The sequence below is a fragment of the Crassostrea angulata genome, chromosome 8 (assembly GCF_025612915.1).
Source record: "Crassostrea angulata isolate pt1a10 chromosome 8, ASM2561291v2, whole genome shotgun sequence".
Taxonomy (NCBI): Eukaryota; Metazoa; Mollusca; class Bivalvia; order Ostreida; family Ostreidae; genus Magallana; species Magallana angulata.
Window position 1 is genome coordinate 58348161 of NC_069118.1, and position 22156 is coordinate 58370316.

The 22156-nt window shown below is 31.6% G+C and overlaps 2 protein-coding genes and 3 pseudogenes across 2 annotated transcripts; 4 read left to right on the plus strand and 1 right to left on the minus strand.

The window, feature by feature from the left end:
• Positions 1-630: 630 nt before the first annotated feature.
• On the plus strand, positions 631-1590 carry LOC128161140 (G-protein coupled receptor 12-like; the record flags this gene model as incomplete). Its single annotated transcript, XM_052824374.1, is given in 1 exon segment — positions 631-1590. A coding segment is annotated over 1 exon segment (960 nt), but the record flags the coding sequence as incomplete, so codon positions are not given.
• Positions 1591-5508: 3918 nt separating this feature from the next.
• On the plus strand, positions 5509-6324 carry LOC128161141 (uncharacterized; annotated as a pseudogene).
• Positions 6325-9817: 3493 nt separating this feature from the next.
• On the plus strand, positions 9818-10979 carry LOC128161142 (olfactory receptor 8D1-like). Its single transcript, XM_052824375.1, is given in 2 exon segments — positions 9818-9843; positions 9966-10979. Coding segments are annotated over 2 exon segments (1014 nt in total). The 3' UTR covers positions 10954-10979.
• A 2914-nt stretch (positions 10980-13893) lies between these two features.
• On the plus strand, positions 13894-16031 carry LOC128161143 (melanocyte-stimulating hormone receptor-like; annotated as a pseudogene).
• A 2916-nt stretch (positions 16032-18947) lies between these two features.
• LOC128159790 (medium-chain acyl-CoA ligase ACSF2, mitochondrial-like) lies at positions 18948-20590 on the minus strand (annotated as a pseudogene).
• Positions 20591-22156: the final 1566 nt, after the last annotated feature.

Sequence of the window (22156 nt, forward strand, 5' to 3'; positions counted from 1 at the left end):
TCATTAATACACAAAAGCCATCTGTCAAAATAGCTGAAACTAAACATTAACCAATCATAAAAACTACAACCAAGTTTTCATGACAATATAATACAAAACTCTTGTAATTAAAACGAATCAAACCCCTGGAGAATCATCAATGAAAAATTCATAAAAAATAGAGGCGTCCAATCTCAATTTACAAAAAAAAAAATCAAATCATTTTGGTTATCAGAGGTTGAACTCTTGGATTTACAGAATAGCTACTTTAGTATGTTTTATTTCTTTAAATAACTGCTGTACTGTAGTAACTGATAAGTGTTTTAATTGCAGACCCATTGCAGATTGAATGATTGGTGCCATTAAGATGAACTTTCATGTAGAATACTACACTTATCATTGGATTTACTTTTGCTAACGTAGCAAAAAACCCCGCATAAGTGAGTATGTATTTTGTTTGCAAAAAAATGCCAGAAAATTCAAGTAAAAATTTGTAACAATTAATAAATTTTCATTTTAATAGCCAAAGATATTTTAAATAGTATATTTCGGATTAAATGATTTCATACGGTTTTTTTTTGTTGCTTTTATAGATCTGTTGAAATATAAAGAACTCGAACCGTTACACAACTGGATTGTATTGATGTGTGACTGCAGAAATAAACCGATATGAATTTAAGTACAACAGATAATAGCACTCCATATTTTGATGATATCAAAGAGTGTGATTTACTTATAGGAAACACTACCTTTTTGACAGTATTGCTGCAAAACAACGAAACATTTTTCAGAATATCCTTTAGTGACATGACAGGGGGAAATGTTGTGCTGTGCATTTGTTGGATGATAACGTGTTTGGGAATCGTAGGAAATATGGTTACCGTAGCTAAAATTGTGTACAGTCCGACATTGCATACGCCAACATTTGCTGTGATCGGATGCCTTGCATTAGCGGATTTCTTTTCAGTTATATTTTTTGGTTTAGTTTATTTCACAAATGTTCTAAAAATGGTAAACGACCGAGTCTTCAATATATTCACTCACACGTTTTATTTTAGTTCAACCAGCCACGTGTTGCTTCTTTGTTCTGTCAGATATTTATTAACAGTATATCCCTTACAAAGCAGGCAATATCTTACAGTTACATCTATATTATTATGCTCACTGTCTCTGTGGTTTATGTGCTCTTTGGTTGCTGTTATTCTGTATGTGTCAAATGGCTTCGCTTGTGTACATGCTTCGATCATCCGTGGTACATGCAATGTTATTGTGTTGGCAATTGTATCTTCAATTATGGTTACGTTGCATTTGAAAAAGATCAAAGTCATAAATCGTTCGTTTACTTCAAATACACATCAGCAGGCAAGTTCAAACATGAATCTAGTTGTAACAGTTATCTTTATCATTTTTGCGGCATTTCATACATCTATGATTGTTCTACATTTTTATGAGTTTATACTTGTTGTTCAACTAAGAGATGCATACGATGATCAGGTATACAAATATTTGTTTATCACCACGGCTTTAACTGCATGCCTTAATTATTCGTGCAATCCTTATTTATTATTTTGGTCTCTCGTTTTCTGTAAAGGGAAAAAACCCAGTAATTGATGACATTAAATGGTAAGATAAAGAGATAGAGAGAAAGAAAAAGAGAGAGTACAGTAAGAAAACAATGAAAGGTTAAATTTTAAAGAATTTGAAAACTCTTATTCATCCAGCTTGAAGATATAAAATTTTGAGAACAAATTTTGAGCAGTAGTATAATAAATAAAGTGCTACTGCATTCCAGAGTCTTTAGTCGCTATATACCACATGACATGTTAACGTAACATTTAGAGTTGTCCAGAATATGACACCTTTCAATTGATATTTTTTCAAAGTCATGATTATAGCAATAATTCATTTGAATTGATGATCGATTCATCTGACTACTATTACTTTGCTCCAATCATTAAAAAAAGCTATTTGTTAGATATTCTGTGAAACATTGGACATCATTGGAGAGGTGAAAGCGCGATAACTTGGTTTAATTGGTTTATAACGAAAATTAAACTGGGGTACTTACTTTAAATAATCATCACCCGTCTCGTCTATTCTTTTAAAATATTTCATAAATTACAAATAATCAGCATACGTCATAATATAACTGTTTTGACAAATCTTAACCGTATAATGTAGAGGATTTTCTATTTTTTTTTTAAATATTAACATTTTTAGGGACTTTATATGTGATGCACGACGTGTGTAATGTACAGTGCAATCAATTTAAATGACCTTTTGGAAAGGCGCAAGCGGAGTTTGCATAATTAACATTCTATAATTTGATTGTGCAGTTACTGACATTTATATAAATATAAATGACCAGGAATCATTTTTCTAATAATATGGGGTGATTATTTTAGTTGGGACGTAATTAAAGCTATCATAAACCCCTTTGGGATTTATTGAATTTGATCACGCCACAACCAAAATTATCAACTCATATTACTCAGAGAATGATTTTCTATTCCTTGAAAAGCAATTCATAGAAAGCATATGTTTGGGAACACCTAAACCAAGCCAACCAATAATGTATGTAATGAATCTCAGACATGTTTAGATATTCAGTGTTTTTATTTAAACTCCAGATGTACTTTTTTTTAATAGATAGATTTAAACATAAAACAGCTGTTTCTCTGACTATATCATATTGACATTACATTATAATTCAAAAGAGGAATATCGACAAATGTTTTGAAAGAAATATTTCTTTAGTCTCGGATTTTTATTCAAAGTGAAAAATACAGTTACGTTAACCATTTTGTATTTGATCTTTGATAAATTAGATCAAGATTTTCATTTTGATTTCTTTAATAGATAAAGTTTTAATTAAGGATGACAAAAATGTCAATACTACCTGTTTCGATTATTTAACTAGTAAATTGCACTAGAAATTGCATATTTTTGAGACATATCTGTGGATTTTATTTCTAATAATGGTGTATGATACAATTTTATCCTAAATATTGTGTTTTTTATTTCTAAATATGGGATTACATTATCTGTACGTAAAATCAGCTGTTTTACGGTTGAGAATCAAAATTTTTTGCAAGTCTATGTCAGCTGAGTTCATTCAAATTCCAGAAAAAGAAAAAAAAAATGCACACTTAAACATAAAAAACACACTCTATAAATTAATCTAATATAGATCCAAACCTTTAAAGATATTTTTGTACCCATAATTTGTTCCTTCAGAATATTTGTCTCCTGTAAGCTGTTATAAAGTACCGATTTGTTCTTCGTGTATTTAAAGCTTTTTACACTAATTATTTTTCATGTGACAAAACTGTTTTTAGACAAAGTTTTGGTAAGTTGGTTTTCGTTTGAATTATGAATATCAAAAAGAAATGAATAAAAACCTCAACTCGAATATTGTTTTGTTTTATGTAAAAAATCGATAGAAAATTTCAGCCATAAATTCAAAGTAGCTGGTTTCATATTTTCATAATAACAAAAAAACCACACCGTCGTTTATATACAATATTAATCAAATAACTGAAGAATAATGTGGGATTGCTCACTTCACATTTAAAAGTCAACAATAATACTTGATACTTCCCTTAGCAATAGCTGACATTTGGCTGTTGTCAAAACATATCACAAACTACGTCACAAATTAGTGTAATGACTATCTTGTGATTTAAATGATCTTCCCATTTTTCTATTTCTGAAATGTTGAGGGCTGATAAAATCTCCCAAAAAAAATGGTTCGGCACAACTTATTTTTTTTATTGTCAAAACACTTAATGAGATACAATTGTGTTATTCGTTTGATGAAAAAAAAATGATGCAACAATTAAAAAACTAACTGCTAGTTTCAACCAATACGTGAATTCAAAAACTTTATCCACCACACGCCGGAATATAATTTTTGTACATCGTTTAAGCATTAATAAGCATAATACTGATGCTAGAAGCTAAAGAAATTACTCTCTTACGATTGTGTCTAACAATTATAAACAAAAATATCGTTTGTTTTGGTATGATGTTAGGGGTAAAATCAAAATGCAGTCAGAAATAAACATTCTGAGTGCCGGGTTTTCCGAAATTTATGTAGAAGTTCATCTTTTTCTTTTTTTTTAGAGGGGGGGGGGTCGATTAACCTGAACATATAAATCTGCAGGTAGGTTAAAGCAACTCCGCGCTTAAAGACCGTCGATATTATAATCAGTTTAAAAAAATGTTTATTTTTCTGAACACAGTGCTAAATATCAATATCGATGGTTGTGTTCACCAAAATATTATTTTTCTACTTTAGAATCGATTTGATCTTTTAAGCTGTCTTGCCATGGTTTTGCGTGACAGTTAAAATATATATCACTTTTTTACCTTAATAAAAATCAAAACATGAAACATTACCCCAAAGTGCATTTGCATGTTTGATACAATAATTCGATCGGCTTTCTGTGTTTATCTGTATTACTGCTAGAATCCTATTTTTAATCGCATAAAATGAATATTGTCATTATTTATCGGATACCCATCAACTTTTTTATGTTTTTGAATTTTTCTATTATAAAAACGAAACATATTAGGAATCTAGATGTACTTATAGGTATTTAAGGTCATATGCTTTTGACATTTGCCAAAATAATTTTTCTTAATATTCGAGGTAGTGTGTTTGCCTTTTTTGTACACACTGACAGAGGAAAGACCGGTCAAACTGTACAAATGTTTATTCTTACCTTATAACACTCGCTGATAAACAAAATACACATGCCTGTTTTTTACTGTTTATATCCTTACTGACAATCATCTAAATCTTGGGTATCTGTATTAAATGTCTTATTTTGACATTGTTTACACCTAATACCGACGATTTGTCATGCTTTTGGCGTCATCAATGATAAATATACGTAATGCAAAGAGACTGAAGATATATTCAGTTATGGATTTCTATGGACATTTTAAGCCTAAAATTTTCATAACTTAAACCAGAGATAAAGTTAAAATTGACATTTTCTGGAGTAAAATATGACATCATGCTGCTTAGTGTGAACGTTATATCGATCAGAGAAATTTTTACTCAATCGGTTGCTGAGAGTTGCCTCATTGAACCCTCGTAGCAATTAAATAACATGACATGTTTTATGCATATGATAACATTTGTTTTAGAAAAAAAAGGAAAGAAAAAAATTGATAAATACACAAAAGCTATCTGTCAAAATAGCAGAAACTTAACATTAACCAATTCATAAAAACTACAACCAAGTTTTCATGAAAATATAATGCATAACTCTCGCAATTAAAAAGAATCAAACCCCCGGTTTTTTTTTATTGCAAAAAAATGCCAGAAAGTTCAAGTAAAAATTGTAACAATTAATCAATTATCATTTTTATAACCAAATTTTTTTTATTTGGTATATTTTAAATCTAAAATGACTCCATATATTCTAATGTTGCTTTTATAAATCTGTTGATACGTAAAGAACTCGAACCGTTATAGAACTGGATTGTATTTATGTGTGACAGCAGAAATTGACAGATATGAATTTAAGTACAACAGCAAATAGAACAGGGGAAAATCTTGTGCTATGCGTTTGTTTGTTCATAACGTGTTTGGGAATCGTAGGAAACATACTCACCATAACTAAAATAGCGTACAGCTCTGCATTGCATTAGCCAACATTTGCTGTGATCGGATGCCTTGCATTAGCGGATTTCTTTTCAGTTATATTTTTCGGCTTAGTGTACTTCACAAATGTTTTAAAACTGGTAAACGACCGAGTCTTCAAAATATTCCCGCACACGTTTTATTTTAGTTCAACCAGCCACGTGTTGCTACTTTGTTCTGTCAGGTATTTATGAACAGTATATCCCTTACAAAGCAGGCAATATCTTACAGTTACATCTATGTTATTATGCTCACTGTCTCTGTGGTTTATGTGCTCTTTGATTGCTGTTGTTCTATATGTGTCAAATAGTTTCGTTTGTGTACATGCTTCAATCATCCGTGGTATATGCAATGTTATTGTGTTGGCAATTGTATCTTCAATTATGATTACGTTGCATTTGAAAAAAGATCAAAGAAATGAAACGTTCGTTTGCTTCAAATACACATAATCAGGCACGTTCAAACATGAATCTAGTTGTAACAGTTGTCTTTATCATTTTTGCGGCTTTTCATATATCTATGATTGTTGTATATTTTTATGAGTTTAAACTTGATGTTCAACTAAGAGATGCATATAATGACCAGGTATTCAAATATTTGTTTATCACCACAGCTTTAACGACATCCCTACTTATTCGTGCAATCCTTATATATTATTTTGGTCTCTCATTTTCTGTAAAAGGAGATAAACCAGTAAATGATGACATTAAACGGTGGGGGAAAGAGATAGAGAGAAAGAACAAGAGACAGCATAGTTAGAAAAAATGAGAGATTATATTTTAAAGATTCTAAAAAAAAATTTTTATCCAGCTTAAAAGTATAAAAGTTGTCGAGAAAATTTTTTGAGTACATTTGTAATAAAAATTAAGAGCTACTGCATTCCAGAGTCTTTAGTCGTTAAATACTATATGTTGTGTGATGATGTTTTATTTATCATAACGTCCCTCGGGATTTTTGGGATTTGATCATCCCCTTTTTGATAATGTCATTATATTTAATGAATGATTTATTATTCCTTAAACCAAAAAAAATATATATATATATTTAAGTACTTTTAATTATTTATTTTTTTACATATATTTACGGAAGAAGAATCAATACTTGAATATTGCAATAAAATAATCACAGGGGGTCATAATCATGCTTCCATTTTTGTCAAGTTCAAGTCCTTAAAATAGCATTCTCACCTATATTATTCGCTTATAAAGATGTCATTGAGAATTGTTGCTAACTGAACCCAAAACCAATTATAAATAAATGTTTAAGCATGTATTTTCTTTAATCAATATGCTCTACAGTATATAATTATGATTTTTGTTATTAAAGAAATTATCTAATAACGGTGTATGATGCAATTTTTTCCTTAATTATTGTATTTTTTATTTTTAAATATGGGAATATATTATCTATCTACGTAAATCAGTTGTTTTACGGTTGAGAATCAAAATTTGTTGTAAGTCTTTGTCAACTGAATTCATACAAATTCCAGAAAAAGAAAAAAAAATGCGCACTTAAAAATGAAAAAAAAACCAACTCTATAAATTAATCTAATATAGATCCAAGCCTTTAAAGATATATTTGTACCCATAATTTGTTCCTTCAGAATATTTGTCTCCTGTAAGCTGTTATAAAGTACCGATTTGTTCTTCGTGAAGTTAAAGCTTTTAACATCAATTATTTTTCATGTGACCAAACTGTTTTTAGACAAAGTTTTGGTAAGTTGGTTTTCGTTTGAATTATGAATATCCAGAACAAATGAATAAAAACCTCACCTCGAATATTGTTTTGTTTATGTAAAAAATCGATAGAAAATTTCAGCCATACAGTCAAAGTAGTTGTATAATAACAAAAGAAACACACCGTCGTTTATATACAATATAAATCAAATAACTGAAGAAAAATGTGGGATTGTTCTCTTCACATTTAAAACACATTAATACTTGATACTTCCCCTTGCAATAGCTGACATGCGGTTGTTGTCAAAACCTATCACAAACTACGTCACAAATTAGTGTAATGACTGTCTTGTGATTTAAATGTTTTTCACATTTTTCTATTTCTAAAATGTTTAATACTACTTGAGGGCCGATAGTGTCACCCAATATAATGGTTAGGCACAACTTATTTTTTTTTATTGTCAGAACATTTAACGAGATAAAATTACGTTATTCGTTTGATGAAAAAAATATAATGCACAAATTAAAAAACTAAACTGCTAGTTTTAACCTATACGTGATTTCAAAAACTTTATCCAAGAAACGCTGGTATATTATTTTTGTACATCGTTTAGTCATTCATTAGCATAATACCGATGCTAGGACTTAAAAGATATTCTCTTACGATGGTGTCTAACAATTATAAACAAAAATATCAGTTGTTTTGGTATGATGTTAGGGGTAAAATCAAAATGCAGTCAGAAATAAACATTCTGAGTGTCGAGTTTTCTGAAATGTAGAAGTTCATCTTTTTTTTTTTTTGGAGGGGGGGGGGGATTCGATAAACCTGAACATGTAAATCTGCGGGTTGGTTAAAGCAACTCCGCGCTTAAAGACAGTCGATATTATAATCAGTTTAAAAAATGTTTATTTTTCTGAACACAGTGCTAAATATCAATATCGATGAGTGTGTTCACCAAGATATTATTTTTCTACTTAAGAATCGATTTGATCTTTTAAGCTGTCGTACAATGGTTTCGCTAGACAGTTTAAAGGTATCACTTTTTTACCTTAACAAAAATCAAAATGTGAAACACTGCTAACGTAGCAAAGGAAAGCACAAGTGGGTATAGAAATATATATATATATATATATATATATATATATATATATATATATATATATATATATATATATATATTGCAAAAAATGCCAGAAAATTCAAGTAAAAATTGCAACAATTAATGATTATTTTTATAATTAAAGGTTTTTTTTAAGTATATTTTAAATCTGAAATGATTCCATATATTCTAATGTTGCTTTTATAGATCTGTTGATACATAAAGAACTCGAACCGTGACACAGCTGGATTGTTTAGATGTGTGACTGCAGAAATTGACCGATATGAATTTGAGAACAACAGAAAATAGCACTTCTTATTTTGATGATGCCAATGAGTGTAATTTACTTAACTGTTGTCCAGAATATGACACCTTTAAATTGATTTTTTTTTTCAGAGCCATGGTTAAAGCAATCATTCATTTGAATTATGATCGATTCATCTGACTACTATTACTTTGCTCCCATCATTAAAAAAAACTATTTGTTGGATATTCTGTGAAACATTGGACATTTTTGGAGAGGTGAAAGCGCGATATCTTGGTTTAATTGGTTTATAACGAAAATTAAACTTGGATAATTACTTTAATTAATCATTAATCGTCTCGTTTCGTTTTTAAAAATATTTTATAAATTACAAATAATCAGCATACTTCATAATATAACTTTTTTGACAAATCTTTAAAAACCGTATAATGTAGAGGAATTTCTATTTTTTTTTTTAAATATAAACATTTTAGGGACTTTATATGTGATGCACTACAAATCTATTTTGTAATGTACAGTGCAATCAATTTAAATGACATATTGGAAAGGCGCAAGCGGAGTTTGCATAATTAACATTCTATAATTTGATCGTGCATTTACTGAAATTGATATAAATATAAATGACAAGGAATCATTTTTCTAATATTATAGGGTGCTTGTTGTAGTCGGGGCGTAATTAAAGCTATCATAAACCCCTTTGGGATTTATTGAATTTGATCACGCCCCAACCAAAATTATCAACTCATATTACTCAGAGAATGATTTGTTATTCCTTGAAAATCAATTCATAGAAAGCATATGTTTGGGAACACCTAATCCAAGCAAACAATAATGTATGTAATGAATGTCAGACATGTTTTGATATTCAGTGTTTTTATTTAAACTCCAAATTTACTTGTTATCAGAGGTTCAACTCTTGGATTTACAGAATAGTTGCCTTAGTGTCTTTTATTTCTTTAAATTACTGCTGTACTGTAGTAACTGATAAGTGTTTTATTTGCAGACCTATTGCAGATTGATTGATTGGTGCCATTAAGATGTACTTTCATGTAGAATACTACACTGATCATTGGATTTACTTTTGCTAACGTAGCAAAAAAAAAAACACCGGATAAGTAAGTATATATTTTGTTTGCAAAAAATGCCAGAAAATTCAGCTAAAAAATTGTAACAGTTATTAAGTTTTCTCATTTTAATAACCAAAGATATTTTATATAGTATAATTTGGATAAAAAATTATTTCATACGTTTTTTTTATGTTGCTTTTATAGATCTGTTGATATATAAAGAACTCGAACCGTTAAACAACTGGATTGTATTTATGTATGGCTGCAGAAATTAACCGATATGAATTTAAGTACAACAGAAAATAGCACTTCATATTTTGATGATGCCAATGAGTGCAATTTACTTATAGGAAACAACACCTTATTGACAGTACTGCTGTATAACAACGAAACATTTTTCAGAATATACTTTAGTGACATGACAGGGGGAAATGTTGTGCTGTGCGTTTGTTTGATGATAACTTGTTTGGGAATCGTAGGAAATATGCTCACCGTAGCTAAAATTGTGTACAGTCCGGCATTGCATACGCCAACATTTGCTGTGATCGGATGCCTTGCATTAGCGGATTTCTTTTCAGTTATATTTTTCGGCTTAGTGTACTTCACAAATGTTCTAAAAATGGTAAACGGCCGAGTCTTCAATATATTCACTCACCCGTTTTATTTTAGTTCAACCAGCCACGTGTTGCTTCTTTGTTCTGTCAGGTATTTATGAACAGTATATCCCTTACAAAGCAGGCGATATCTGTCAGTTACATCTATGTTATTATGCTCACTGTCTCTGTGGTTTATGTGCTCTTTGGTTGCTGTTGTTCTGTATGTATCAAATGGTTTCGCTTGTGTACATGCTTCGATCATCCGTGGTTTATGTAGTGTTATTTTGTTGACAATTGTATCTTCAATTATGGTCATGTTGCATTTGAAAAAGATCAAAGTAATGAAACGTTTGTTTGCTTCAAATACACATCAGCAGGCACGTTCAAACATGAATCTAGTTGTAACAATTATCTTTATCATTTTTGCGGCATTTCATACATCTATGATTGTTCTACATTTTTATGAGTTTATACTTGTTGTTCAACTACGAGATGCATATAATGATCAGGTATACAAATATCTGTTTATCACCACGGCTTTAACGACATGCCTTAATTATTCGTGCAATCCTTATATATTATTTTGGTCTCTTGTTTTCTGTAAAAGGAGATAAACCAGTAAATGATGACATTAAACGGTGGGAGAAAGAGATAGAGAGAAATAAAGAGAGACAGCATAGTAAGAAAAAATGAGAGATTAAATTTTACAGATTTTAAAATTTCTTTTTCATTCAGATTAAAAGTATAAAAGTTGATGGGAAAAAGTTTTGAGTACGTTTGTATAAAACATAAAGAACTACTGCATTCCAGAGTCTTTAGTCGTTAAATACTATATGTTGTTTTATGATGTTTTATTTATCATAACGACCCTCGGGCTTTTTTGGAATTTGATCATCCCCTTTTTGATAATCTCATTATATTTAGTGAATGATTTATTATTCATTAAACCAAAACAAAATTTATATATTTAAGTACTTTATTTTTTTTTTTATATATATTTACGGAAGAAGAATCAGTACTTGAATATTGCAATAAAAAATCACAGGGGATCATAATCATGCTTCCATTTTTGTCAAGTCGAAGTCGTTAAAATAGCATTCTCACCTATATTATTCGCTTATAAAGATGTCATTGAGAATTATTGCTAACTGAACCCAAAACCAATTATAAATAAATGTTAAAGCATGTATTTTCTTTAATCAATATGCTCTACAGTGTATAATTATGATTTTTGTCATTACAAAAATTATGTAATTACGGTGTATGATGCAATTTTTCCTAACTATTGTGTTTTTTATTTCTAAATATGGGAATATATTATCTAAACGTAAATCAGTTGTTTTACGGTTGAGAATCAAAATTTGTTGTAAGTCTTTGTCAACTGAATTCATACAAATTCCAGAAAAAGAAAAAAAATGCGCACTTTAAAATGAAAAAAAAACCACTCTATAAATTAATCTAATATAGATCCAAGCCTTTAAAGATGTTTTTGTACCCATAATTTGTTTCATCAGAATATTTGTCTCCTGTAAGCTGTTATAAAGTACCGATTTGTTCCTCGTGTATTTAAAGCTTTTTACACTAATTATTTCTCATGTGACAAAACTGTTTTTAGACAAAGTTTTGGTAAGTTGGTTTTCGTTTGAATTATGAATATCAAGAAAAAATGAATAAAAACCTCAACTTGAGTATTGTTTTGTTTTATGTAAAAAATCGATAAAAAATGTTAGCCATACATTCAAAGTAGCTGGTTTCATATTTTCATAATAGCAAAAGAAACACACCGTCGTTTATATACAATATTAATCAAATAACTCAAGAATAATATGGGATTGCTCACTTCACATTTAAAAGTCAACATTAATACTTGATACTTACCTTAGCAATAGCTGACATACGGCGGTTGTCAAAACATATCACAAACTACGTCACAAATTAGTGTAATGACTATCTTGTGATTTAATTTTTCCTCCCATTTTTCTGTTTCTAAAATGTTTAATACTACTTGAAGGCTGATAGAGTCTCCCAAAACTAATGGTTCGGCACAACCAATTGCTTTTATTGTCAAACCATTTTATGAGATAAACTTACGTTATTCGTTTGATGAAAAAAAAATGATGCAACAATTAAAAAACCAACTGCTAGTTTCAACCAATACGTGAATTGAAAAACTTTATCCACCAAACGCCGGTATATAATTTTTGTACATCGTTTAGTCATTCATTAGCATAATACCGATGCTAGAACTTAAAAAAAATACTCTCTTTCGTTGGTGTCTAACAATTATAAAAAAAAATATCATTTGTTTTGGTATGATGTTAGGGGTAAAATCAAAATGCAATCAGAAATAAACATTCTTAGTGCCGAGTTTTCTGAAATTTATGTAGAAGTTCATCCGTTAACCTGAACATATAAATCTGCGGGTTGGTTAAAGCAACTCCGCGCTTAAAGACCGTCGATATTATGATCAGTTTAAGGTAGTCCTATCCTCGGCACTAAATGGGCTCAATCATTAAAAGCTTTGCTTTAAATGATAAATATACATTCTAGCAATACATATACAAAAGAAGATACATATGTTTACATGCTGGTTTGTTTGTTATCACCTCTCAGACGGGTGTACCCCTTTGCGAAAATTATTGACAATAATGAATTTTGCCAGACGTCCGTTTTTCCTAAAAATAATTACCAATTTTGGGAAAATTAGAACTGAACATACAAAATAGACTATAAATATTTATTTAAGCCATATCTCATCAATAATTTTGCGCAAATTTTTGTAAGTAAGTACGCTTTATGGACCTGATGTATCAAAATAGAATACAAAAATGCAATGCTAGTACGCGTTTGGTAAGTTTTTTACTATTTTATGGACTCATACTTAAATTCATGGTGTTTATTCTAAAGATTGGCATCTTAGAAAAAAGATTCGGTAAAATAAATTATATGTTGACGGATTACTTTTCACGCTATTAGCTCTAAACAAAGTAGACCCTGACGAAAAAATCCGTAAAAGTCACATTTTGCTACAGTTTTCTGCCTAAATCTGTCAACAATGTTAGATATCATTTCAACATTAATTAATTGACGATTGATTAAATTCGAAATAGCTTCCGTCTCTTTATTTTAACCGGTTTTAGTAAAAGAAAAAGAAAAATTCGGGGGGGGGGGTCAAAACAAAGAAGATATAAGCATACCTGAGATCCTGGTTAATCAGAAACTTCGTTTTTCATTATACTTTAACAGAATCGAGTTTCTCAACATTAATCATTTCTATCTCTCATAGAATACATATATTACCGTTCTAAATGCTTATTATTGCCATTGTTTACAACAGCGATGTAGAGCAAAATCAATACCGGGTATCACAAATGCTTTGTAAAAAGCGAACCAATATTGTAAAATCCGTATTATGACGTAGTGCGATACTCGGACTACTTTAAAAAATGTTTATTTTTCTGAACACAGTGCTAAATATCAATATCGATGAGCGTGTTCACCAAGATATTATTTTTCTACTTTAGAATCGATTTGATCTTTTAAGCTGTCTTGTCATGGTTTCACGTGACAGGTAAAATGTATCACTTTTTTACCTTAACAAAAATCAAAATGTGAAACACTACTCCAAAATTCATTTGCATGTTTGATACAATAATTTGATCGGCTTTCGGTGTTTATCAGTTAAACTCCTAAAATCCTACTTTTAATCGCATAAAATGAATATTGTCAGTATTTATCGGAAACCCATCAACTTCTTTTTTTTAAAAACTACTTATTTTTCATTTTTAAAAACGAAACATATTAGGAATCTAGCAGTACTTTCAAGCATTTAAGGTCATATGCTTTTGACATTTGCCAAATTAATCTTTCATAATATTCGAGGTAGTTTTACACCTTAGCCTTTTTGTACACACTGACAAGCCATACAAATGTTTATTCTTACCCTATAACACTCGCTGATAAAAAAAAAATACATGCCTTTTTTTTTACTAGTTATATCCTTACTGACAGTCATCTAAATCTTGGGTATCTGTATTAAATAAGTCTTATTGTGACATTGTTTACACTCAGTTCCGACGATTTGGCATTGTTTTTGACGTCATCAATGATAAATATACGTAATGCAGAGAGATCGAAGATATATTCAGTTAGGGATCTATAGGGACATTTTAACCCTGGAGTTTTCAAATTTTAAACCAGAAATAAAGTTAAAATTACATTTTCTGGAGTAAAATATGACATCATGCTGCTTAGTGGAATGTCATATCTACCAGAAGAATTTTTACTCAATCGATCGCTGAGAGTTGTCTCATAGAGCCCGTGTAGCGATAAAATAACATGACATGTTTTATGCATATGATAACATTTGTTTTAGAAAAAAAAGGAAAGAGAAAAATTGAAAAATACATAAAAGCCATCTGTCAAAATAGCTGAAGCTTAACATTAACCAATTCATAAAAACTACAACCAAGTTTTCATGAAAATATAATGCAAAACTCTCGGAATTAAAAAGAATCAAACCCCCGGGTTTGTTTTTTATTGCAAAAAAGGCCAGAAAATTCAAGTAAAAAATTGTAACAAATAACCAATTATCATTTTTATAACTAAAGGTTTCTTATTAAGTATATTTTAAATCTAAATTGATTCTATATATCCTAATGTTGCTTTTATAGATCTGTTGATACGTAAAGAACTCGAACCGTTACACAACTGGATTGTATTTATGTGTGGCTGCAGAACTTAACCGATATGAATTTAAGTACAACAGAAAATAGCACTTCATATTTTGATGATATCAAAGAGTGTGATTTACTTATAGGAAACAACACCTTATCGACAGTATTGCTGTATAACAACGAAACATTCTTCCGAATTTCCTTTGGTGATATGACAGGGGGAAATGTTGTGCTGTGCGTTTGTTTGATGATAACTTGATTGGGAATCGTAGGAAATATGCTCACCGTAGCTAAAATTGTGTACAGTCCTGCATTGCATACGCCAACATTTGCTGTGATCGGATGCCTTGCATTAGCGGACTTCTTTTCAGTTATATTTTTCGGCTTAGTGTACTTCACAAGTGTTCAAAGACTGATAAACGGCAGATTCTTCAATATATTCCCTCACACGTTTTATTTTAGTTCAACCTGCCACGTGTGCACTACTTTGTTCTGTCAGGTATTTATCAACAGTATATCCCTTACAAAGCAGGCGATATCTTACAGTTACATCTATGTTATTATGCTCACTGTCTCTGTGGTTCATGTGCTGTTTGATTGCTGTTGTTCTGTATGTGTCAAATGGTTTCGCTTGTGTACATGCTTCGATCATCCGTGGTTTATGTAGTGTTATTGTGTTGACAATTGTATCTTCAATTATGGTCACGTTGCATTTGAAGAAGATCAAAGTAATGAAACGTGCATTTGCTTCAAATACACATCAGCAGGCAAGTTCAAACATGACTCTAGTTGTAACAGTTATCTTTATCATTTTTGCGGCATTTCATATATCTATGATTGTTCTACATTTTTATGGGTTTATACACGTTGTTGAACTAAGAGATGCATACGATGATCAAGTATACAAATATTTGTTTATCAGCACGGCTTTAACGACATGACTTAATTATTCGTGCAATCCTTATATATTATTTTGGTGTCTCATTTTCTGTAAAGGAAAAAAACCCAGTAAATGATGACATTAAATGGTAAGATAAAGAGATAGAGAGAAAGAAAAAGAGAGAGTACAGTAAGAAAACAATGAAAGGTTTTTAAAATTTTAAAGAAAATTTTAAAGAATTTAAAAACTCTTATTCATCCAGTTTTAAAATATAAAATTTTGAGAACAAATTTTGAGCATTAGTATAATAAATAAAGTGCTACTGCATTCCAGAGGTTTTAGTCGCTATATACCACATGACATGTTAACGTAACATTTACAGTTGTCCAGAATATGACACCTTTCAATTGATATTTTTTCAAAGTCATGATTATAGCAATAATTCATTTGAATTGATGATCGATTCATCTGACTACTATTACTTTGCTCTCATCATTAAAATAAACTATTTGTTAGATAGTCTGTGAAACAGTGGACATTATTGGAGAGGTGAAAACGCGTTATCTTGGTTTAATTAGTGTATAACGAAAATTAAACTGTGGTACTTACTTTAAATAATCATCACCCGTCTCGTCTATTCTTTTGAAATATTTCATAAATTACAAATAATACTTCATAATATACCTTTTTTGACAAATCTTAACCGTATAATGTAGAGGAGTTTCTATTTTGTTTTTTAAATATAAACATTTTTTGGGACTTTATATGTGATGCACTACGAATCTATTTTGTAATGTACAGTGCAATCAAATTAAATGACCTATTGGAAAAGCGCAAGCGGAGTTTGCATAATTAACATTCTATAATTTGATTGTGCAGTTACTGACATTTATATAAATATAAATGACAAGGAATCATTTTCTAATGTTATGGGGTGATTATTTTAGTTGGGACGTAATTAAAGCTATCATAAACCCCTTTGGGATTTATTGAATTTGATCACGCCCCAACCAAAATTATCAACTCATATTACTCAGAGAATGATTTGTTATTCCTTGAAAATCAATTCATAGAAAGCATATGTTTGGAAACACCTAATCAAAGCCAAACAATAATGTATGTGATGAATCTCAGAAATGTTTAGATATTCAGTGTTTTTATTTAAACTCCAAATGTACTTGTTTTATTAATAGATAGATTAAAATATAAAACAGCTGTTTCTCTGACTATATCATATTGATATTACATTATAATTCAAAAGAGGAATATCGACAAATGTTTTGTAAGAAATATTTCTTTAGTCTCGGATTTTTATACAAAGTGAAAATACAGTTACGTTAACCATATTGTATTTGATCTTTGATAAATTAAATCAAAATTTTGATTTTGATTTCTTTAGGAGATAAAGATTTAATTAAGGATGACAAAAACTTCAGAAATGTCAATCGTTTAACCGCGCACTGTTTCGATGATTTAACTGGTTAATTGCATTAGAAATTGCATATTTTAGTAACATATCTGTGGATTTTATTTCTAGATAAGCTTTTTTATAGGCGCAATAAGACTCAAAAGACGTTATATATTGTTTTTATATCGGTTTTTTAAGTTTAATGAGAACATTTAATTTAAAAAATACAAGATAAAATTATTACATTAGATTTAATGTATTGATTTAATTGTCCCCGATTGATACTACTTCAACATCAAAGCAAGTACTTTCGTTATGTTTGATTTCTTGTTAAAAATACTATTTGATCGATGACAACAATTATAATTATAGACATGTGGTTTAATTGACAGTGATGCCTGCAGTTAAAAATATTCTTTCAGATGTCATTGACATTCTAAGTGTTGTCAGTAAATTCCCAAGATTTTTAATTGCTGCTATTTTATGATTTGTTTCATAATAAAATAAATTACACAAAAGCTTAATTTTCATTTGCACCTTTGTTAATTACAATGCTTATTTAACCAATAAGTAGATTTTAGTCACAGGTGAAGAAATATTTTTAAAGCATATCAAAGGCACGTAGCATCGGGTCGTGGGGGGGGGGGGGTGGGGGGGGGCAGGGGGCCCCACATTTTGCGCAGCAAAGATTTTTCTTAAATGCACATAAAAAAAATTGAATTAACATGAAGTTACCCCCACACACACTTTTCTGGGACCATGTCAAAAATATATGTTACATTACCCGACATTGAACTATCAAATATGTCAAACCACCTAATATTGACCTATGATGAATGTTACACCACCCGGCATTGACCTATGAAGTATGTCAAACCGCCCAATATTGTTATGCAGTGGTATACTTTACACCATCCATTATTGACCGGTGGTATATGTTACACCACCCTTGATTAACAAAATGTATTTGTTACACCCCCCAATATTGACCAATTGCATATGTTACACAACCGGATATTGACCTATGTTACACAACCCGATATTGACCTATCATATGTGTTACATCACCCGATATTGACCTATGATATACGATACATCACCCAATGTGAACCATGGTATATATTACACCACCCGATATTGACTTTTATGTTAAATACTGAAATCTGATTGGATAAGACGCAGTTCATAATCTGTTGTATTACCCTCAGCGTTAACAACGCACTTAGCAACGGGTAACATTAGATATTGTTACATGCGCGACAATTATGCGCGTACGATTCGCTGTAGAATTCACGTTATTCCTATATAAAAGCAGTAAAATTTTCTTAAAAATTAAGACATTCAGTATAACAAATTAAATAATGCCTGTTTGGGAGGATATATAACAGTTGACATTGACACTCCTCGAAAACCATTGTACATGTAAACCTCGGCTTCGCGTCGGTTGACAATGGTTTTCTCGGGGTGTCAATTTCAACTGTTACCCTCCCAAACAGGCACTATTTATCTATTGACCTATGGTATGTGAAAAATTCAACAGGATCTTGTTACAAACAAATTCCAAATACGGTTCCGGCTTCTCCCTAATAAAAAAAAGTTTTAGCTCTTCAAATCACAATTGAAATTGAAATTTTTGATAGCTGCCTAATTTTCTTTCTGGATCCCAAGACGACGGACTGCCTCAGTCTGGATTGCCTTTCTGTTGGGTTTTCCAGAATCAAGCATTGGAAATTCCTTGAATTTAAGAAAGTAAGTCGGCATGTATCCAAACCCATCTGCAGCATTCATCACCTCAAAGTGTTGAGCACAAAAGTCCTTGACGTCATCTTCTGTGACATCAGATGGAGCTTTCGCTACGAAACAGACACATATTTCTTCATACAGGCGTTTGTCCGGTACAGCGACAACGACGATATATGATATTTCGTCCATCTCATTGACCACTTCCTCTATCGCTTCCGGGAAAATCGTTCTCCCGCCCCGAGCTAAAACGTTCTTTATTCGACCTTTGATAACGATCCTGTCATTTTGTGTAATGACGGCGATGTCTCCCGACCGAAACCATCCACCTGCAATGAAGGTCGTCCGAGTCGCCTCTGGGTTTTTGTAGTACTCGTGGAAAGCTACTCGACTCCTGATACAGAGCTCTCCAGGTTGATCACGTGGCAGAGTACTTCCGGTGTCGTCAATGATTTTTATCTCCACCCCCTCATAAGGAACACCAACGTCACCCGTGACTATCGTGTCCCCTCTGCGAATATCTGAAAAAATCGCTGTTACCCCGCCATTTTCCGTCAGGCCGTAACCAATATAGAGGGTTTTCTGAATACACCCCGATGACCTTGCTATAAGACTGGTTAATGATATGCCAACTGAGTAAGATGGCGCGTAATACACGTCATTAAAATCTTTCTTATGGTTGATTAGATTAGCGAGGTAGTAGGGCATCAACAGTGCATGGGAACACTTTTCCTCTCTAATCAAATTCCAAATATTCATCGGGTCGCCTTCCTTGACCCCGACCGAGGAGTCGGCGAACACCCGTGTGGTCCCGTAACCGATGTTGACGAGGGGGACCCGCTGATCCATCCAAACGGTCGGTCGTTGTACAGCGTCGGTGGCCGATCAGGTCCTTGAAAATAAGCATTATTAAGGACGCCAAACTGAGAATGACAAACCATCTTGGGTTTCCCGGTGCTTCCAGATGTCGTAAACACTAGAATATCATCTTCCGGGGACAGTTTGGGTAGCTCGGTATCCGTTTTCTCTTTCTCAACGATTGATGGCAGATTATCATAATCAGCAAACTCGGCTGTTCGTCTAAGAAACACAACAATGAGAGGATTTGGATATTTGAGAAGACGGGTGATGAACTCTCGCTGCCTCCTATTTGTCCCCGGATCAATTAGGATACCCTGGCACTCTGCCACTTCCAAAATCTGTTGTAGGTCGCTGGCGTCCTTGACACTACTGGTCACGTGAACAGAGACCCCGCCCGCCATTATTACAGCTACCTCCCCAACTACCCATTGTAGTGTATTCGATCCGAAGAGAGCGACCTTGTCCCCCTTTTTTATGCCCTTTACTACCAAGCTTTTTGCCATTTTCACAGCTTGGGAGTAGAGATCCTTGTAAGTTAAGGTCTCTCGCCATCCGTCTATTTTCCTAAACACTAAGATCTCGTGGTTTGGATATTTTCCAGCCTGGAATTCAAGCGCCTCGGGAACAGTCTGATAGCTATAGGGAAGATCCCTGGGTGTGTCCAAGTAACTGTAGTTCTTCATCGTGTCGGAGCTGAAATGACAAAAAACCAATGATTATAAAATACTTTCATCGTTACAAGTACGTTAAACTTTAAACTATATCTCAATTGAGCAGCTTATGCGGTAAATCGAGTCAATACTCGTGCGAATATACATATATGGCTTTTCCGATATCTGCAGACATTGATGTCATTGCTACACACAAAGTTCGTCAATGTTTTAGTGAGGGTGTATGGAAACTATGAACAAAGGAGGGTCTATTTTTGCACAAACTGTCGTCGACCTTTTTATTTCATTTGAGGAGGCCGATCTTAGTTTTCATTGCTTATGTTTCAGCGCATTTTTTTTTGTAAAACACAGTGTATTTTAACCTTTCTTGACTTTTTTCAATACGAATTATTAACTTGAACACAACAAACACAGTTTAGCAACAATACAAATTTTTAAAAACCAGTTTTATCTTTGTACAAGATGTGTTCATTGTTTGGTATATAAGCATTGCCATTGTGTTTTATGACGTTATGATACAGACCCTGAAACGTGCTACTACACTTGATCGTTGCCTTGATTTTTTGGAAAAGGGAAATAGCTCGTAGGTACAGGAGCAACAATCATGGGGTTTCAGGGAAATGATAGCTGAATAACTCCGAATAAAAATACTCTCTTAAATTTTGATTTAAGATGGATTTCTACACCAAATAAGTGTAGAAAATTTTGTTGCATTTATTTGTTACTTATACAAGGCACAGTATTCAAGAATAATAGACCTCAAAGTACAATACTCAGTTTTCTAGAAATATTTGAAAATATAAATCTGGTGCTAGTTAACCCGTTGTTTGTAAAATTTTAAAATTTCTGTTTAAAAAAATTATTGGAAAAATGAATGAAGTTTGTATGCCTTTTATTTGAATCCATATAAATATGAAACTAAAATTAAAAAAAACCCATCTTTATAAGCACACTGCTGGACAAAATCCCACAAAATTCTGAATATATAAACAATATACGTTGGTTAATGAGATGAAGAAAGAAATTGAATGAAATTGAAAAAATTAAAGAAATGCTGAAGTATTGCAAAATTCTTGTTATGAAACTTTCTGTTCGTTTGGGAGTTGTCTTTCTTTATTTTGGTCTCAAATAGCTTGGGACTAATTTTCTAAATGATAAAAATCACGACGGAAAATTTGAAAAAGAAACAAGTCTTTGCTAAATATGTACATACATGTATAAGGTTAATAGTGCTTAGGATTATGTTTTAATCTGAAAAAATATATTTTTGATGAATGTATTATATATATTTTGATAACTGTTTCAACAAAACGTTCGTAGTTAAATTGCCTGTTACTTTACAACAACCATACACTTAATATCATGTATACATTATATATATTATACAAATATTGACTGGGGTTGAGGGCAACATTGATTATATTAGCCCCCGAGGGACGAAATATTGCCCGACGCGATGCGTAGGGCAATATTTTCGTTCCAAGGGGGCTCACATAATCAATGTTGCCCAAAAACACATTCAACATTTGTTTTGTTATATGAAGAAACAAACCAAAATTTAATAAAGTAATTGAAAACAGC